Here is a 20,147-nt window from a genome sequence, read left to right as displayed (position 1 = left end):
ATCCCAAGTGGTCTAGCTATGACATTTCCACTACTGTTTTCTATGAAATAATAAAACCAAAGTGGGCTGTCTAGGAAGAATCCCAGAATGGTAGGGATGGGTATGACTGCCTCTATTTCACACCCCTGCCCTCAACTCATAGAAACTGTGGGGGCCCAAGGAAATTCTTTTCATTTGGCATTGTGCCAACTTAAAGGAGAATGAGGGATGTCATAGTTAGAGTGAGACCATTCGTTTTACCTTTCTCATTGTAATTTCATTCATTTCTATGGACCACATTGGTGTCTTAGTCTTGTTTCCAAGTGTTGGGGTTTTAAAAAAGATATTCTTCTAGTCTGTGGATAGTTGCTAGTTGAACTTTCTCTGGAGAGCAGTGGAGGAGAAGACTTCCCATTTTGCCATCTTGCTGACCTCACCCATTCTACACCTGTGTAATGACTTCCACAATATCTGTTGTGTTTTATCTCCAGGATTCCCTTAGATTTTAAATTAATGCCTTGATTTTACTGTCACTGTTTTCACTGTTCTCTTCTGAGTTCTAGACATTTCAAGTATGTCTTCTATGTATATCATACAGTTTTGGTGATAAAGTAAGTTGTACACTACCTCTAATGAGATTTTTTTTTTCTTTTTTTCTTTTTTTTTTTTTTTTAGATGGAATCTCGCTGTGTTGCCCAGGCTGCAGTGCAGTGGTGTGATCTCGCCTCACTGCAGCCTCTGCCTCCTGGGTTCAAGCAATTCTTCTGCCTCAGCCCCCTGAGTGGCTGGGACTACAGGTGCATGCCACCATGCCTGGCTAATTGTTTTGTGTTTTTAGTAGAGACGGGATTTCGTCACGTTGGCCAGGATGGTCTTGATCTCCCGACCTCGTGATCTGCCCACCTCAGCCTCCCAGAGTGCTGGGATTACAGGTGTGAGCAACCGCGCCCAGCCTCTAATGAGACTTTTAATTCAAAATACATTAAATATTCACATGAACTCTTCTGACACAGATTATTCCTACTTTGTGCCCACCTCTATAGTTGAAACATCTTCTTTAGTCTTCCTGAGACAGAAAATCAGAAAATATGTAACATGTTTTCCAATTTTACTCAAAAGCATCGTTTCAGAGAGACATTTAATTATAATGATTCTTAGAAGTTCTTTCCACCTGGAGAATTACTTCATCTATATGCTGATTTTTTTCTACCTCCCTATTGGGAAGAATCTCTATAGGCAATAATTCTACCCTCTGTGACCTCGAGAAAGGATTGCTTCTGCTCTTCATTCTAGGGGGGAGCTTTGCCAGGCTAGGATTTTGCTAACTAAGGCTGATAAAAATTGGCACTACTCTGTTCAGAACAGAAGTATTTTTGCAGGTTGTAATTCATGGCCACCTTCTTGGAAGGAAAAAATTTCTAATATAATGGTAAACAACTGTGAAATTTTGAGATTAACACTTTGGATACTAACTATCCACCCACTAACCAATATTCAAAAGCCTAATAGTTATTAACCAGGGGTCTTTTTCACTAGTAAAAATATCCTTTAAATGATCCTTTTCTTTGCCCCATGTTTCTGCCAAGAAGATATGTTTGAATTGGTCCATTTTATTCTTTGTTTCTTTGGTGTTAAGTTTATAATTTAAAATTTTGAAACTAAATTTTATGCGAACAAATCTAACCAGTCTTTCTGCTTCATAAGAAATTATCAATATTATTCTACTGACACCTGGACCATTAACTAGAGAAGTTAAGCTTTCTATCCCTCCTATAAGTTAACATGTGTTCTGGAAATTGTATCAGTTGCCTAACAACAGATTGTGTATAGCTTTCTATTTATGCATCCACCCCATTTAAGAGAATGCCTGCCTCATTGTCTGCCCTTATCCCCCAGACTTGGGTGTGTTAGTGTAGATTTGTCAGTGTCCCTTATACTAACTTCTTAGACTGGATGTTTTTTCATAGGAGGAAGAATCCTGGAGTACAAATTCCTAGATTTTGACACCATTTCCAGTTCCCAAGTACAAATATAAGGTTTTTATTTTTATGGTGTTATTTTCATGACAACGTAGCCTTCATCTAAAACCTTTGATATTTCTTTTCTTAAAATTATACTTTAAGTTCTGGGATACATGTGCAGAATGTTCAGATTTGTTACAGAGGTATAAACGTGTCATGGTGGTTTGCTGCACCCATCAACCCATCATCTACATTAGGTATTTCTCCTAATGCTATCCCTCCCCTAGCCACCCACCCCTGGGCAGGCCCTGATGTGAGATGTTCCCCTTCCTGTGTCCATGTGTCCTCATTGTTCAACTCCCACTTATGAGTGAGAACATGCAGTATTTGGTTTTCTCTTCCTGTGTTAGTTTGTTGAGAATGATGGTTTCTGGCTTCATCCATATCCCTGCAAAGGACATAATATCATTCTTTTTATGGCTACATAGTATTCCGTGGTGTATATATGCCTCATTTTCTTTATCCAGTCTATCATTGATGGGCATTTGAGTTGGTTGCACGTCTTTGCTATTGTGAACAGTGCTGCAATAAATGTATGTGTGCATCTGTCTTTATGGTAGAATGATTTATAATCCTTTGGGTATATACCCAGTAATGGGATTGCTGGATCAAATGGTATTTCTAGTTCTAGATCCTTGAGGAATCGCCACTGTCTTCCACAATGGCAGAACTAATTTACACACCTGTCAACAGTGTAAAAGCATTCATATTTCTCCACACCCTCTCCAGCATCTGTTGTTTCCTGACTTTTTAGTGGTCGCCTTTCTAACTGGCGTGAGATGGCATCTCATTGTAGTTTTGATTTGCATTTCTCTAATGACCAGTGATGAGCTTTTTTTTCATGTGTTTGTTGGTCTCATAAATGTCTTCTGTTGAGAAGTATCTGTTCATATCCTTTGTCCACTTTTTGATGTGTTTGTTTGTTTTTTTCTTGTAAATTTGTTTAAGTTCCTTGTAGATTCTGGATATTAGCCCTTTGTCAGATGGATAGATGGCAAAAATTTTCTTCCATTCTGTAGGTTGCCTGTATATTTTGATGATCATTTCTGTTGCTGTGCAGAAGTGCTTTAATTAGATCTCATTTGTCAATTTTGTCTTTTGTTGCCATTGCTTTTGGTGTTTTAGTCATGAAGACTTTGCCCGTGCCTGTGTCCTGAATGGTATTGCCTCGGTTTTCTTCTAGGATTTTTATGGTTTAAGGTCTTACATTGAAGTCTTTAATCCATCTTGAGTTAATTTTTGTATATGGTGTAAGGAAGGGATCCAGTTTCAGTTTTCTGTATATGAATAGCCAGTTTTCCTAACACCATTTATTAAATAGGGAATTTATTAAATAGGGAATCCTTTCCCCATTGCTTGTTTTTGTCAGGTCAGTCAAAGATCAGATGGCTGTAGATGTGTGGTGTTATTTCTGAGGTTTCTGTTCTGTTCCATTGGTCTATATATCTGTTTTGGTACCAGTGCCATGTTGTTTTGGTTGCTGTAGCCTTGTAGTATAGTTTGAAGTCAGGTAGCATGATGCCTCCAGCTTTGTTCTTTTTGCTTAGGATTGTTTTGGCTATATGGGCTCTTTTTTGGTTCCATATGAAATTTAAGGTAGTTTTTTTCTAATTCTGTGAGGATATTCAATGGTAGCTTTAGGGGAATAGCATTGAATCTATAAATTACTTTGGACAGTAGGGCCATTTTCACGATATTGATTCTTCCTATCTATGAGCATGGAATGTTTTTTCATTTGTTTGTGTCCTCTCTTATTTCCTTGAGTAGTGGATTGTAGTTCTCCTTGAAGAGGTCCTTCACATCCCTTGTGAGTTGCATTCCTAGGTATTTTATTCTCTTTGTAGCAATTGTGAATGGGAGTTCACTCATGATTTGGCTCTCTGTTTGCCTATTATTGGTGTATAGGAATGCTAGTAATTTTTGCATGTTGGTCTTGTTTCCTGAGACTTTGCTCAATCCAGGAGCTGTTTTATTGAAAAGATTAACAAAATAGATAGACCACTAGCCAGACTAATAAAGAAGAAAAGTGAGAAGAATCATACAGATGCAATAAAAATGTTAAAGGGGATATCACCCCTGATCCCACAGAAATATAAACTACCATCAGAGAATACTATAAACACACCTACACAAATTAGAAAATCTAGAAGAAATGGAAAAATTCCTGGACACATACACTCTCCCAGGAAGAAGTTGAATCACTGAATAGCAAGTTCTGAAATTGAGGCAATGATTATTAGCCTACCAACCAAAAAAACCCTGGGACCAGACAGATTCACAGCCGAATTCTACCAGAGGTACAAAGAGGAACTGGTGCCATTAATCTGAAACTCTTCTAAACAATAGAAAAAGAGGGATTCCTCCCTAACTGATTTTATGAGGCCAGCATCATCCTGATACCAGCACCTGGCAGAGACACAACAAAAAAAGTTGTGTCTCAGGCCAGTATCCCTGATGAACATTGATGCAAAAATCCTCAATAAAATACTGGCAAGCTGATTCTAGGAGCACATGAAAAAGCTTTTCCACCATGATCAAACTGGCTTCATTCCTGGGATACAAGGCTGTTTCAATATATACAAATCAATAAACCTAATCCATCACATAAATGGAACCAATGACAAAAACGACATGATTATCTCAATAGATGCCAAAAAGGCCTTTGATAATATTCAACACCCCTTCCTGCTAAAAACACTCAATAAATTAGATGTTTATGGAACATATCACAATAGATTCTGAAAAAGCCTTCGATAATATTCAACACTGTTTCATGCTAAAAACACTCAATAAATTAGGTGTTTATGGAACATATCTCAAAATAATAAGAGCTATGTATGACAGTCCCACAGCCAATATCATACTGAATGGGCAAAAGCTGGAAGCATTCCCCTTGAAAACTGGCACAAGATGAGGATACCCTCTCTCACCACTCCTATTCAACAGTGTTGGAAGTCTGACCAGGGCAATCAGGCAAGAGAAAGAAATAAAGCATATTCAAATAGGAAGAGAGAAAGTCAAATTGTCTCTGTTTGCAGATTACATGATTGTATATTTAGAAAACCCCATTGTCTCAGCCTAAAACGTTTGATATTTCAAAGATATCTTAAGGTCAGCTAAAAAGTCACTGCTTTATAAAGTTAATTAGCCAATTATTCTAACTAATAAATATTTACCAAGTGCCTACTATGGACATAGTACTATGTTTGAGCTTAGAATTTGGAAGAGTTCTCTTTTAGTATCTTACGATTTAGCTGAGAAATTAAGTCCTGTAGATTGCAAACCAAATAAAAACATTAGGATTTTGAGAAAAACTATGATAATGTAAATTACTGACATGCAATAAAAAATAGATGACATCTTAAGAGGTAGTCATTATTGCTGGGTCTTTAAAAAATATGTGAATTAGCAAGACAGTTACTGGGAAACCATTTTTCTGGGGGCTGAAATAATAATGATTATACTGGGATGGCAACAGAAGCGGATTCTGAACAGTAAAGAATGAGAATTGCATTCTTTACTGTTCAGAAGAATGCAATTCTCTGAAGGGTTTATTAGGTTGATCGTGGATGACCTTGAAAGCTAAGAGGAGTAGCTGAAAATTTGGGTTTGATAGAGTGAAGGTAACTATTTTAGGGAGGTTGGAGCAGTAGCCAAAAACAGAAGTGCCAGTTAGAGCATCCTGGAGGAGTCCAGGCATAGGATGGTGTTAAGCTAGCTTGCAGTGGTTGAAGCATGACAGTAGAAAACTAGCAGGTGTTGGTAACTGCTGGGAGAGTTGTGTAGGATCAAAACATTTTTTGCTAATTAAAAGGGACATTGTATATGACACTGCTTTTTCAACTTTATTAAGTTGTGGAATTTACATTATGATTAATTTCAAAAAATAAAGTGTAACAGTGTCACAAGTCCCAGATCTAGAAATATTGGATGCAGTAATGAACTCTTTGTTCTTCAGGCCAGATGTCTGATGCCTTTTGGCTGTCTACATTTTTCCTCATTGCCGTCTGGCTCTGAGCACTTGTAGTTTGGGTCTTTCCAACTCTCTGTTCCTACTCAGTAAAGTTTGGGTCTTTCCAACTCTCTGTTCCTACTCAGAAAACTATCGGTGCTGCCTTGCAGGGTTTTACTGAATTTTATTGACCAACCTTTCCCTCCCTTCTCTTTCCCTTTTTCCTTCCCTTTTCCCTTCCCTTCCCTCTTCCCTTCTCCTTCTGTTTTTCTTGCCCTTTTCCATCCCTTTTTCCCTTCCCTTCCCTTCTCTCTCCCTTCCCCTATTCTTCCTTTCCCTCCCCTTCCTGTCCCTTCATTTTTTCCTTTCTTTTCCTTTTTTTCTTTCCTTTTTTTCTGTCCCTCTCCCTCTCTCTCCTCTCCCTCTTGTCTTTTTAAAGAGATAGGGTCTTGCTCTGTCACCTAAGCTGGAGTACAGTAGCACAATCATTGCTCACTGCAGCCTTGAACTCCTGGGTTCAAGGGATCCTCCCCACTCAACCACCTCAGTAGCTGGAACTACAAGGCTTAAGCCATGGCACCTGGCTTCCTGATCCTTTTTTCTTAATTATCTCTTTCCGAAATGGTTATTGAATTCCTACTGTATTGTAAGGCCCTGTTTCTAGACACAGAAAATAAAAAAGACTAAAACTGTTGTGTGATGATTATGTTGTGATGATTATGTTAATCAGTAAACCCAAGTGCATTTTCATTAGTATTATCTAAGTTTTTGAAAGACATTTGTTTTCACTCACAGGAGCAAGAGGAAAATGTTTCTCATTCAGAGAAGGCTGTTTTGTTTTTCTCACACCCTATCAATAGGTGATCGCTTTTTCCTGCAGTTTTGGCAATTGACATACACTGAAAAGTTATTTTCATCTCCACTAGGGGACAGTGTATCACCGTTTTTTCTTCCATATTGGCACCATGTATACAAAAAGAAAATTTAGCTTCAAATTATTTTGATTTGATATTAATAGTCTTATAACAAGCTTCTTGAAGGTTTAGTAAGTCTAACACTTGTGGTTTTTGTATGTTATATATGGTACAGAGATAGAGATGTGTATACTTATGACTAGATGTAAATACAGCTAGTACACTTGTTTAGTGTTTGAAATTTTGTGACATTTAAATAATACTTTTTGCATAAGTTCACCAAAACAGGGATGGAAGAAGAGTATTAATATCAAACTATAAGCAACCTGATTTTCAGGAGATTTTGCAACTCATGGAAATTGTAATTCAATTTTTAGGTATGGAATTTGCTGAGACAAGGTAATGTTTACCCTTAAAGAAACATTGTGTAATCTCTTGAGACATCTAAAGCTTAAATACATATGCATACATTTTAACTTTATAGTTTTCCTTTTAGCAGAGTGCATTGTGTTCTTTAGAAGCGATGTGTATAGAAGATAGATATCTCTAAGAGATTTCCTTTCAGCTTGTCCATAAAGATTTAGAGGACAATTACGTCATAGCTTTTCCTGCTATTCTTTGAGATGGTATTCCACCAAATCCACATAAATTTGATTCAAACAGCCTACTATAAATTTGTTTACACTTTTTAAATTCAAATGCTGATATTTGTGTAGTTCAATTACGGGATTTAATATTTTAAAATATACTTTTAGAAAAGGTTTGTCAATTTTAAGTACTCTGGGAATAGTTTCTCCCAAAATTATCCTTTGAGAAAATTGAAAGGGACTGTTAGTAAGTAAGGATTTGTGAGGACATGGGCATCATATAAAACTGACCACTTATACACTTGCAAAATGCTATGTATTAGTAATTTACTTCACTGCAGGCTTTCCTTGCTCAAATTTTGAAGTGGGAAGGGGAGAAGGATGTAAAAGAAGAGCCGCTATGAGTTAGGGGAGGTGCCACTGTCATTGCCAATCTTCTGTGAAAATAAATCTCCTGATTTCCCACAAGTTTGCCAAAGGCTTAGGGGTCCCTTCAAAGTTTCATCAAGACTTCACTACTCTGCTAAAGATGCTGGATATAGTCATCATAAAAGAACCAACTCAACAACAAAAAGAGACAAACACACACCAAGATTGGCATGTGGGATTTTATTGACAAGACTTCATTACTATGGACTAAATTTAGAATTACCTTATATGTTTAAAAGATAATGGTAATTAGATCTCTTCTTTTGTGCATCTTTCACCCAAACATGGTGTATTTCATCCTAAACTTGAAATTATAGGTGATAGAGAAGTAGCTAAATATAAGTTTCTAGGTAAAACTCATGGTGAATTTTAATCCTAAATAATTCAGTTTGATGACTTAGAAAATTAAAAATACCTATTTTTGTATTGCTATTTTTTTGTCTTCTAATAGTCTTAAAATACAGCTATTATGAAACTCTTTAAGATCTGTGTGAACAATTGTTACGTGCTGGATAAAATTAAGTACACATTTTTTTTTGTTATTACTTTTAGCTGGAATTTTAGATAGTTTTCTTTATATCTAAGAAGAAAGCTAAGACTTTGTGAATTATTAATATGATTCCTTTAGGGGCCTTTTACTGAAGCCTTGAATTTTCAAGCAAAAAAGATTTTCTTTGTTTAGATTTTGAAAAGATTTATGGAGAGAAACATTCTCCCGGAATTTGGACAATGTTCAGTACTATTGATTTTCTATGACAACAAATCAAATTTAGCTCCGTGAATTTAACAGTCTTAAAACTAAATTTTAAAGTAATTTGTTTTTCCTCTGTGAATAAAATGTGTTCATTGTGGAGGTTTTGAAAATATAGCAAAGCAGAAAGAAGAAATAATATTGTCATAAAGCCATCATCCAAAAATAACTTCTGTCAACATGTTTATATTTTCACTCCCAGTATTTTAAGAAAGCCGACTACTGAAGAGTATACTATTTTTCTCCTTTTTAGCTGATCTCTATTTTTGCTATAATATAGTTGTAACCAAGAAAAAGAGTGAAGCTGGATGTAATAGCTCACACCTATAAGCCTGGTACTTTGGGAGGATGAGGCAGAAGGATTGCTTGAGAGTAGGAGTTTGAGATCAACCTGGACAATGTAGTGAGACCTTGTCTCCAAAAAATTAAATATTAGACATGGTGGCACATGCCTGTAGTACCAGCTACTCAGGAGCCTGAGGCAGGAGGATCACTTGAGCCCAGGAATTCGAGGCTGTGGTAAGCTGTGATTGTGCCACTGCACTCTAACCTGGACAACAAAATTTTCTTAAAAAAATTGACACTGTTATGAAGTGAACAAGATGATAAAACAAGCACACCGGCTATGACAATAATTTAGATTTCATAGAAAATTCAGACTTCAACACATTATATAGGATTCAATAGTTCTGTTTTTAAGTTGCACAAGTGCATGCTTTTTATTTTTATGTGTGGATATGTAAACATTGTTATGCAGTTTTGTATCTTATGCTCTTTATGGCTGTTGAGCTGGAATCAAAGTAAACCAGTCCCAGCTTTTTTTTTTTTTTTTTTTTTTTTTGCTAGTTATAGATAGTAAATAAACTGCTGCTGAATGTAATTTCAGTAGTTTTCCTTCTTTACTTTTTAATCTGGAGATTGGGGTACCTACTTTTCTTGCAACACCTTTGTAAGACCTATCTTATCACATTGATATGCCACAAAAAAATAAGTCATATCTTTTGTTCCCAAAGATTTCTTGTCCATTCTGGACTCATCTGTTTTTGCCACCTCTTTCTCTCATCCTTTGATTACACTTCTTTTACGAATCATCTCAGCATTATTTAATGTTATCATGCTCTGAATTCCCTCATCTTTTTATGCCCAGCAATGGTGATATTGTCTACCTTCTCACTTTATACTTATTTGTGTTTATTACATCGCATTGCTTTTCTAGGAATGGGGTTGATGTTTCCTTTATCTTGTTTGTTTCATGAAAGCAAATATTCCCAAATGACTTGGCTGCTAGGATAGCCCACATGTGGTTTTCTAAATGTTCCAAACAGGTTTCCTAATGTTAAGGGGGTTACCAATAGATAAGGTAGGAGTAGGAAAATAGAATAGTAATATGATCATGAAGTATTAAAATGACTATAATACTAATTTGTCATTTTCTTCTCTCTGTGCTACAGGCCAAATGTTTTTTTACTGTCTTCAAGATCGCTTATACTGTGTTCTGCACTGCCTATTCATTATAAAACCAGTCTAATTAATTCTTAATTTCAAGGATTTTATAACTATAAAATTCTCTTTATTATAGATTCTTTGTTGAAAATTTCCATTTTTCATCAACATTTTTATCTTTAGTTCTATTTTTTAATGTGTTAGGCATGGCTATTTTGAAATCCTTGCATACTGATTCCAATGTTTATCTCATTTCTGGGTCTGCTTAAATTATTTTTTCTCTTGATAATAGGTTTTTTTTTTTTTTCCTGCATCTTTGCTTTCTACGTCTTTGCTTATCTAGTGATATTTGATGCCACGCTTTGAGTACAAACGTTATAAAAGCTCTAGATTATTTTAATGTCCTCTAAGGAATATGAAATTTGTTCTAGCAAGCGGTTGTATTGCTGAATCAATTTGATCCTGTGGATGTTGTTGACGCTTTTTTTAGGGCAGGTTGGGTTCAGTCTTGCCTTATACCCAGGCTGTAGTCATGGCTTTTCAGACATCCCAGTGAAAGCCATGGGTGTTCACCAAGGCCTCTTCATTCTAGCTGGACTCAAATGTAACCTCCTGTTCCTTGGCACAGTGGGGCCTCAAAAATCTCTCCTCAGCTCTCCAACTTTCCAGCAGTTATTCTCTGCTAGGCCTCGTTGAGTTTTTCCCTGGGCATGCACAGTTAGGAGCTGGCCAAGGACTGAAGGAATTTTTAGCAGATTTTTAGGCGTTCTCAGCAATTCCTTCCTGTCAGGGACGCTGCCTGCAGAAATACAAGCCACTTTGACAGCTTTAAATTGTTATGTATGTCTTTTCTACCCAGAGAGATTGCTGTGCTCTCCTTGGGTTCTGTTTTTCTTCTGTGTAGATTGCATAAATGCTCTCAGCATGACAGCTGGGGAGAATGTTAGGAGGCTCTTCTTTCAAGGATTATAGACATGCATATGTTACTGTCCAAGACCTGCAAAAAATATTCTCACATAACTTTTCCAGACTTAATGGCTATATATGGTGAGAGGGAGATATGTACTATTCTGTCATAGCTGAAATTAGTTTACTTCATAAAGGTAATAATTCTAACTGCGATTGTTATTGAATGTTTACTAGGTACCAGTGTTTTACATGTCTTATCTAAATTCCCACAAAAAAGTTATCCCATTTTTAGATGAAAAAGTGGAGAGCTATACAACTTCAGCAGTTTGCTCAAAGATCACTTAAGTTGTCAAAGCTGTATATAAATAGCAGCAATCTGACTTCCCAACTGCATAGTTTATTAAAGGAATATTGTACATTTTTCAAGGAATATACAAATGGGCCAATGTGCAAAAATAAATTACCTTTGTAACTCAGGTTTTGTAATCCAGCACATAACATTTGTAAATGGTCATCAATTAAAAAATACCTTTTTGAAGGGAATATGCTTCAGTTTATAGATATACAGAAAAATTCATAGGATCCTGCAGAAAGTTCCCATACACTCACATCCAGCTTCTCCCATTATTAGTATGATATGTTTGTTACAATTTATGTACCAACATTTATGTATTGTTATTAACAAAGTCCATAGTTTAGTCAGATTTCCATAGTTCTACCTAATTTGTTTTTCTGTTCCAGTACCCCATGTTACTTTTAGTTCTCTTCAGGTATCTCTTGGCTATGACAGTTTCTCACACTTTCCTTGTTTTTTGATGACCTGTACGGTTTTGAGGAGCATTTGTCAGGATGTTGATATTGTATCAACATCAATATCATATAACATAATACAATATAACATATTGTAGAATACAATATAACATATTGTAGAATACAATATAACATATTGTAGAATGTCCCTCCAATAGGAACTTTTCTGATGTCTTTCTCATGATTAGCCTGGAGGTACAGGTTTTTGAGAGGAAGTGAATAATAAAATGATCTCCTGTATTGCACCTCTGCTTCCCACTGTCCCCAAGGATTAAAGCCATTTTTTTGTATATTTGCTGGAGGCAAGAAGTGCTTTTATAAGATATATTGGGTTTGCATTTTTTTTTCTGTGTTAATACTGTTCTAGAGATATGAAATTTTGAGATTAGTTTGAAATCCAGGAATTATGTGACTATCTAATCTTTCCACATACTAGAGTTTCCTGAATACATGTGTGTCTAACCATCTTAATCAGTTTTTAAATTTCCATGTTTCTTAAGGGTAGAATGATCAAATGAGTTCAGGCAGAGAGGGAAAACAAATGTTCAGTAGAATGACATAGTTTCTTGTCCTTCAATTCTAATCTTTCAAAATGAAGCCTGTAAAAAATTGAAGAAGTAAATTAATCTTTAAAAGGACATCTTAAATTCTTTACTGAAAATATGTACATTATGGAGATATCAAAATGAACATAGATGATTTATTGTAAGATATAGAAATGCGATTTTTCTAGCCCTGGGATCTTAAACAGTTTCTCCTTAATTTCTTCATTTGTTACTGTGCTGCCTTCATTATAACAAGTATAAACTAGTTTCAACAGGGCGATTCCTTAATTTCTTCATTTGTTACTGTGCTGCCTTCATTATAACAAGTATAAACTAGTTTCAACAGGGCGATAGAGACAGACTTGTTCTGTTTATTTTTGAAAGAGGAACCTTAATTATCATCTGTGTTATGTCTCAATTTAATAAATGAGACTTAGGAATAGATGTGTATTATAGACCCTGCAGCACTGTAATTAATTGATCATTAAGAATGACAAATCAATAGTTGGCTTGTATTTGCCCATTTTAGAATATTTATATGTTTATGAATGATGTGACACAGATGAAATCTACTCTCATATAAATCAATTGTATTTTAAGCCCAAACATACATAGTTTTATGATTTGTTTAGATGTGGTTTAGGTATTGTGATATTCTGGAAACCAAAATGGCATTTGAATCCAATTTTAAAATGTCATATAAAACTCGCTTTCAAGAAGCAAAGCAGCTGACATTCAGCATCTTGCAGATCTTCTCCAGCTCTACCCCTTGGAACACAATCAGGGAAATTGATAGAAAAGAGCACTTTAAGCAGAGATGGCCTCTTACCATCATCCTCATAGCTGAGGAACCCAGACGCAGGGTGGTGGGAGCATGTAGTAGTTGTGGTGAGCCTTCAATAATATATTTATTTTGTACTATTGCCAGGCTTTAGGCTAAATATGCAAATAGGAGAAAACAAAGTAAGCAATTGCAGTCAGTGTTAACAACTGAGCTCAACTAAAAGGGTGATAAGTCTATCATAGTCAGAACCTCTTTTGCTTTGAATTTGTTATAATTTATGGAGTGCTACCATGTGTTAGGCATTGAGAAAAGTGTTCCATATTCAAAGATAAAATGAAAAATTCTTTACATCAAAAAACGCATCATCTGGTAAAGTAGATGGTCAACTAAAAAAAGACTATTAAAATTTAGTGTGCTAGAGGAATTCACAGCTGTGGAAACATATAGTCACTTCACCCAAACTGGACTGGAGGATAGGAGTCAGGGTAGATTTCAAGAATCTCTTGATACCTAGGTTGAACCGTGAAGAGTAATTAGGGTCAGATAAGCTAGAAAGGGTGTGGGAAACCTTTTCAGGCAAAGGAATTAGCTGGCCCAAAGAGATTCAAGCTCAGAAAAATAACTTGTTTGCACAATCTTAAGCAGTTCTATGTGGCTTGGAGAATTGAGCAATTTTAGGGGAATATCAAGAAGAGGCCAAGAAGATAAGAGACATTTTATTATCAGGTAAAGAGATCAGACTTTATCCTAAGGTTTAAAAGTGATCTTCAAAGGATTTTAGTCAGGATACTGATGTGATCAGATCTATATTTTAAAATAAGTATTTTGACTTCCCTGTGGGAAATGGAGTATCAGAGGGCAAGACTTTAGAGGGACTATCTGTGTGAATATTCCAGTTATTGAGGACAGAAGGTGCTATGCTGGCAGTGGCAGTTTGAGCAACCTTATCCTTAATGCCTTATCCCAATGTATATAGATGCAAGAAACAATAGAAAGGAGCTACAGTAGATCCTAGTGATATATTGGATATTGGGTTAAGGCATTAAGGATGATTCTGGAGTTCAGAGACTGGTTACCACATCCTGTTTTAAAAGATAGCACAATTCACAACACAGAGACCTGAAAGATATTAGCTCTGTTTCTATTTTCCCTTCACATTATAATCTCCTCATCATAAATAATTAGAATAAATGGATTCTTACAGGCAATATGATTTCAAAGGCAAAACCACTTTTTAGCAACTTGTGAAATAACTCATTTCTTGAATTTTCCCTATTCTTACTTTACAAACAGCAAGCAGGGTTTTCCCCCCATACCAGTACTCACAAACAGTTCATAACAAAGTTGGAGAACACTCAGAAACCAGATGAAGAAAAGGATTGCATCATTGATGAAATATTCACACTTCAGTGAAGAGCCAAAGGTTGTCAGAAATTGGATTAAGGGAAAATAATCTTTTCTTTCTGTTAGCATTTGAAATCGTGTCGTGTTTTTCCTTGTATCTTAAGCAAATATTTTTTGGTCTATAATGAAAAGTGTGAAAGTATTTCCTCTTTATTTGGGAACTGTGTCCATGACAGTGGCTAGAGTCTGAGTTTCTAAAATGCCAAATCCGGACAGCAGCAGATTTTGAAAAGTGGCTTTTTTTCAAATTTCACACATGGCATATTTTTTTTCCTAAAATATTATTGTTTTATCCTTTCTTTTCAGGATGAACAGAAGCTACAGGAGAGTTTAAGGCAAGGTGCTATCATTATTGCTTCATTAGTCAAGGAAAGAAATTCTGGACTCATTGGTCAGCTTCTGATAGCATGAAGAATACAGAAAATTACCTCCTTTCTAGAACATCTACTTGAGTATCTTTATTGTGCTTTATGCCCCCGCTACTGTGTGTGGTAGAATGTTTCAGTTGTCTTTTATATCTTCTCTATGTAGGATGTGATGCTTAGATTATAAAGCAGATTAACGTTTATATCTATGAAATAAAGAATACTTTTGTGTATGACAAATATTAATTGCCTGAACCAGAAAAAAATAGTATATAAGTGGAAAATAATAGCCTTCAAATGAATCTTTCCACAGAGACATGAAAGGTCAAATAGAAATAATGATGGGTGAGCTATTCTTTCAAGGAATGAGAATTTAGAAAACTTCAGGTATTATCCTAACTGCTAATTAATAATTCACACTATTATGAAGCTAATGGATAAACTTCAGAATTGTTCTCACTTCTCTAATTGTCCTGTCACCAGGTGATATTTTGTCTTTTTGTCTTCTGTTAAAAAGTTCTACACCTTAGTAAAAAACGGTGAGGGGGATACCAGGGAATGGAACGGTTTGTTTCTAGTGTTTCCCCATTTGCCACATATTGCTCAAGATCTCTAAAAGAGATGTCATCTCCTTCTTTTGTTTTTAAATTGTATGTTATTCTTGGTTTGTGAACTATAATTATGACTTACATTATTTTAAAGGGTCTCTAGTTTTCTGAATGAACTTAAAAGTGTCTGGAAAGTTTTGTAAGTGATTTTGGTCAGTTCCTGGTTAGTTGTCTTCCAGGTAGAGAATCTATTGTACATCATAGAGTTAAATTAGTTATTTTGATTCAGATGCTGCTACCTTTTAAAATCAAGTTCTTATTTCTATTTTCCATTGGTATATCCATCTTAAATATTAATATTTTCCCTTATATTTTATAATTATGGGTGTCCTTTAATTCATTAGAGATGCCTTTTAATCTGTACATACACTTACTTTATTTACTTCATTTTTTATTTTTTTGAGATGAAGTCTCCCTCTGTCACTCAGATTGGAGTGCGGTGGTACAATCTCAGCTCACTACAACCTCTGCCTCCTGGGTTTAAGCAATTCTCTTCCCTCAGCCTCCCAAGTAGCTGGGATTACAGGAACCTGCCACCACACCTGGCTAATTTTTTTTTTCTTGTGTTTTTAGTAGAGAAGGGTTTTTGCCATGTAGGCCAGGCTGGTCTTGAACTCCTGATCTCAAGTGATCTGCCTGCCTCGGCCTCCCAAAATGCTGGGATTGTAGGTGTGAGCCACCATACCCAGCCAACATACATTTATTTATTGAAACAGATTAGGGCTTAGGCTGCACATGGAAACTATAAAAGTTGCATGAAATATTTTCAGTTAAAATACACTATACAATATCTACCTTGTGGAATTTTTATTTAACATGTTGGGTGATTTTTCCCTCTAGTGTTCAAGTATCTATATAGTAGGAGAGTTTATATTTTACAGTCTCCTAATTGAAATGTGTTATTTGAATGTAGGCTTGTATCTAAATTCCTGGGCCTGCCACTTTTTCTCTCTCTAAGAATATTAAGAAATTTAAAACCCATTAACTTAAGTTTTTGAGGGTGGAAATAGGTAAGCAACGTGTGGATTGTGGTTAGAATGTCTGTGCCCTTGTTCAGGTGTTGGCCGTGTGTGTGGCGAAAACCACAACTGCCAAGTCCACAACATGCACCTGTTGAAGTCATCAGGTGAAAATGTTTAAGACTTTGAAAGTGCTCATGAAGGAAGAAGGGGAAATGTTATCGAGGCTTTAAAGACAGGGTAAGTGCCTTTAAGAAGAAAGAAGGAAACTGGGCATATCTGTGGCACAGCAAAATCACCCTGATCTCTGGAGCGCTGGCTGAGTTAACATAGAATTCAGCTTAAGGAATCCTATAGCAGACAAGAATTTATCCCAGAGCACTTATTATAACAGTACCCTGGGCAACTGGTAACATTTAGTATAATTTAGTTAATAAAATATTAAATTGTGCCTGAAAAAAGTAGCATTTAGTCCTTCGTAGCAGACAAAGCAATTCACAACATTGAAATATATATATATGTATATATATATTTCTATATATTTATATATTTCTATATATTTATATATTTCTATATATTTATATTTATATATTTCTATATATTTATATGTCTATATATTTATATATATTTATATTTATGTATTTATATATATATATTTATATTTATATATTTTGTGTGTGTGTGTATGTCCCTCACTGTTTTCTTGAGGAAATTAGAGCTCAGGGATCTTAGATACCTTTCCGAAATCATGTGACTGAATAGTAACAAAAGGTTGGACTTAAACTCAGGAAGACTGATAATAAGTGTTAAGCTTATATTCCTGTCTAACGATGACCCCTGGCAAAGATACCTGAAAGATGTTATATATAAGCCAGAGGCACTAAATGAACATTGGCGAAATGGACAAGAAGGGTGGGACACATATGTCCAAGGACTAGATGAAAGTCCTGGAGCTTTCGGCTTTCCTGTCGCCTTCCCAACATAAAGAAATTATAGCTAAAGTTAAGGGAATGAAGAGAAGTATTGGCCAAAAGAGAAATTATTTTGTTGTTTAAGAGATCTGGCTGGGCATGGTGGCTCACGCCTGTAATCCCAGCACTTTGGGAGGCTGAGGCAGGTGGATGACAAGGTCAGGAGATCGAGACCATCCTGGCTAACACGGTGAAACCCTGTCTTTACTAAAAATACAAAAAATTAACCGGCGAGGTGGCGGGCGCCAGTGAGTCGGAGGCAGGAGAATGGCGTGAACCCGGGAGGCGGAGCTTGCAGTGAGCGGAAATTGCACCACTGCACTCCAGCCTGAGGGAGAGAGGGAGAATCCGTCTCAAAAAAAGAAAAAGAGATCCAGAGGCAACTTTACAGTTACATTTTTATCACTGCTTCTGTAAATTTACTTTAGTAAAAGCTGTCGACTCTCACTTTATTTTCCAAAGTCTCGTAAAAAATAATAGTGATTATGCTTCAAGGTTTCTGAAAATGCTTCTACTTGTGACAAGTTGTGTTGAAAAATGATTATTTTCTTTCTAAACTTATGCTAGTTAGTTAAATGCAAATTAAAGTTAGTCGTGTTAGGAGTTCATTACAGCGTAAGCAGTGGGTTGATTAATGACATTTTAGTGGAGGTCCTATTTTTTTTCATAGAAGTGCTCAATTTGAGATGACTTGTTGCAAGTATACTCATTTACAGGTAAGCGTCAGCTCCCTATATTCTATCAGAGTCATTGTTATGGTTATTATTTTAAGCATTTTGCATTAATTTGACAGAAATTTTTTCTTCACTAACTTATAAGTATCAACTTTATGTAAATACAGAGATCATCTTATAAAAATCAAATTGAAAAATGTCTTAAAATCTATACATTTCACATTGTTTTAATGTTGACACTACAAATTCACAGAGGCATAAATCATAACATCTTAATTAAAATGTCAGCCATATGCAAGAAGAAAGATAGAAGTTATTTAGGAAGTTTAATTTGAAAATAGAATAATGGAGCATTTTAATTGATATAGGATTTGTTAATATGGCTTAAAATCAGTGGACTAGAAGTAGCTGTGTAGGTGGTGGTTGGCATTATAGTTGCATTTACATATGTTCTTATTTCAGTTTCACAATTGTAAAAAGCATATGCATATTTTTAAGGTGACATTGAAAAAGTACTATAAAGATTCTAAATATGTTGTTTTTACAAAACAAAATATACGTAAATAAATTGATTTAAAATCTAATGGCATTTTCTTTTTTTTTTAGTTTATACATGTTTTTTCAAACTCAGTCACAATTGAATAACTAAATGTAACATTCTCAAAATATAACATTGTGATGGTTTATATTATAGAAAGATAGAATTTGAAGTCCGGATCTATATTCTCTAAATATATATTTAAATATACATGTATAAACATATATATATGATTATAAAAGCAGAAGTCTTAATTAGATTTCCTCTTCTTCTCCTAGTTTTTAGCAATTATAGTGGCTGCTAATGATATAAAACCTATACTTGGGCACAGTGGAGAAAAGTATGATGATGACTTAATCTCTGTAATCAGGTGAATTATTGCTTAGAAATCATCTTTTCTTCCCATTGCCTTCTGGAGAAATATTTGTTCAGGACTTTGGTATTCATCATATGACCTGCCTTGGCCAGTACAGTGGGTCAGAAATGTCAGTGTGCCACTAAGACTAGACCTGCAGAGACCTTTTGTGTTTCTACTCTCTCTCCTGCTTCCACTACCACCATGAGAAGAACATACCCAGCCTAGCCTGCTGCCTCCAGAAGGAAGTCAAGAGCCCACATCAGCTGACCTCCAGCTAACCCATAAACAGACGAAGGGCCTAGCTAAGATCAGCAGAGCCACCTAGTCCCGTTAGGTTGACCGCCAGCAGATATGTGAGCCAAATGAATGCTCATAGATTTTGCTAATACTGAGTTTTGAGTAGTTTTAGTGCACACCAATTGGTAACAAACGAAAATCTTTGGCAATGTGAGGTATACTTGCCTTAACAAATCTAGGACATACCTAGAGACACACATTTTGCTAAAGCAGAATGCTTATAGGAGAGTTGTTAGAGCAATGATCCCAAAGTACTAGAAGGTTCTGAGGATCACTCATTTCCTACTCAATAGTTTTTAAAGGAGAAAGATAGACCTGAGTGTTTGTGAAAAGTTTTCGAAAGAGGTGAAACTTTCTTAGACATGAAATTATATTGAATTAAATATATGGGCATTTAAAATAATAAATAATAAAAATAGCAAACTTGCTGAATGATCACTATGTTCCCAAAACTGTTCTTAGTATTTTACTTGTGCGTAACTTCTGTATTCTTCATAGTTACTTTATGTGCTAGGTAGTACACCTATAACCATTTAAAAGATGTCAAAACCGGCTGGACACAGTGGCTCACGCCTGTAACTCCAGCACTTCGGGAGGCCGAGGCAGGCAGATCATGAAGTCAGGAGTTTGAGACCAGCCTGACCAATGTGGTGAAACCCCGTCTCTACTAAAAATACAAAAATTAGCTGGGTATAGTGGTGCACGCCTGTAGTCCCATCTACTTAGGAGGCTGAGGCAGGAGAATTGCTTGAACCTGGGAGGCAGAGGTTGCAGTGAGCCGAGATCGCACAACTGCACTCCAACCTGGGCAACAGAGCAAGACTGTCTCAAAAAAAAAAAAAAAAAAAA

General features: G+C 35.8%; 1 protein-coding gene across 1 annotated transcript in view; it reads left to right on the top strand.

The window, feature by feature from the left end:
* Nucleotides 1-15,995, top strand: part of CRPPA (CDP-L-ribitol pyrophosphorylase A) — a 348,299-nt gene extending 332,304 nt beyond the window's left edge. Inside the window, exon 10 of the mRNA XM_030933230.1 lies at nt 14,835-15,995. Within this exon, the coding sequence (XP_030789090.1) occupies nt 14,835-14,939 (105 nt within the window). The 3' untranslated portion in view covers nt 14,940-15,995. The remainder of the gene's footprint in view (nt 1-14,834) is intronic.
* The last annotated feature ends 4,152 nt before the right edge of the window (nt 15,996-20,147 follow it).

The sequence above is a fragment of the Rhinopithecus roxellana genome, chromosome 6, assembly GCF_007565055.1.
Source record: "Rhinopithecus roxellana isolate Shanxi Qingling chromosome 6, ASM756505v1, whole genome shotgun sequence".
NCBI lineage: Eukaryota > Metazoa > Chordata > Mammalia > Primates > Cercopithecidae > Rhinopithecus > Rhinopithecus roxellana.
The sequence above is the reverse complement of the archived record's forward strand: the minus strand, read 5'-3'. Positions and strand labels throughout refer to the sequence as shown.